A 751-nucleotide genomic window follows, 5' to 3' on the forward strand; every position below is an offset into this window, starting at 1 on the left:
TGGAGTGAGATGGAGGATATACTGTGTCTCGCCCTGTGTGAGGCGTATGTTGTACACCCAGAGGGATTGTGGGTAAGTACCTCGCTCAAGGGCGACACGGCGGCGCCCCACCCCTCCGTGGGCCTTTTGTCTAGAGGCCAACTTCCCCAACCGCTGCGAGCAGCGTGCCCAAATTTAGACGGGGGCAGGTGTTCCGAGAAGGGGAAAACCTGACGCCTGTAGGTTTTTAGCGGTCTGCTCAACGTCTCCCTCTGCATCTTTTTTAGTTTCCAGCAGCCTCGGGCGGCGCGCCTGTGCGACTATGTGGAAAAAAACTCACCCCGATCGCGGAGCGCATTTGTTTTTGCCAGCATTGATTTGAGTTGTGTGTCAGCAGAGAGATTCACACACACACAATGTTTATTTTTTTCCTGTTTCACAAGGTTCTTTATTTGTGTTGGTTGGCAGAATTAGCTCTGTGTTTAGGCTGTGCAGCTCGGGCACGCTGTGTCCCGCGGTGACAGTAATCTCATTAGGGCGCAGGGTCCCCGCCCCGCCCCGCCCCAGCCCCTCCCCACACCCCATCTTCCCTCCGGCTCCGCCCACCCCGGCTCCTTCACTTCCACTGTTTCTTCTCGTAGTCCCAGTGGACGGAGAAGCCGTGGACGGGGTTGACCCTCATGTCGAGCATGCGCTGGGTCTGTTGCTCCACCCACTCGGGGGACAGAGTGCGGGGCACCTCGCCGTACACTGCGGGAGAGACAGGGGGACA

General features: G+C 58.1%; 1 protein-coding gene across 1 annotated transcript in view; it reads right to left on the reverse strand.

The window, feature by feature from the left end:
- Positions 1 to 564: 564 nt before the first annotated feature.
- LOC118773151 overlaps positions 565 to 751 on the reverse strand; it is a 13,656-nt gene continuing 13,469 nt past the window's right edge. Inside the window, exon 5 of the mRNA XM_036521941.1 lies at positions 565 to 729. Within this exon, the coding sequence (XP_036377834.1) occupies positions 596 to 729 (134 nt within the window). The 3' untranslated portion in view covers positions 565 to 595. The remainder of the gene's footprint in view (positions 730 to 751) is intronic.

The sequence above is a fragment of the Megalops cyprinoides genome, chromosome 2 (genome assembly GCF_013368585.1).
Source record: "Megalops cyprinoides isolate fMegCyp1 chromosome 2, fMegCyp1.pri, whole genome shotgun sequence".
NCBI classification, from domain to species: domain Eukaryota; kingdom Metazoa; phylum Chordata; class Actinopteri; order Elopiformes; family Megalopidae; genus Megalops; species Megalops cyprinoides.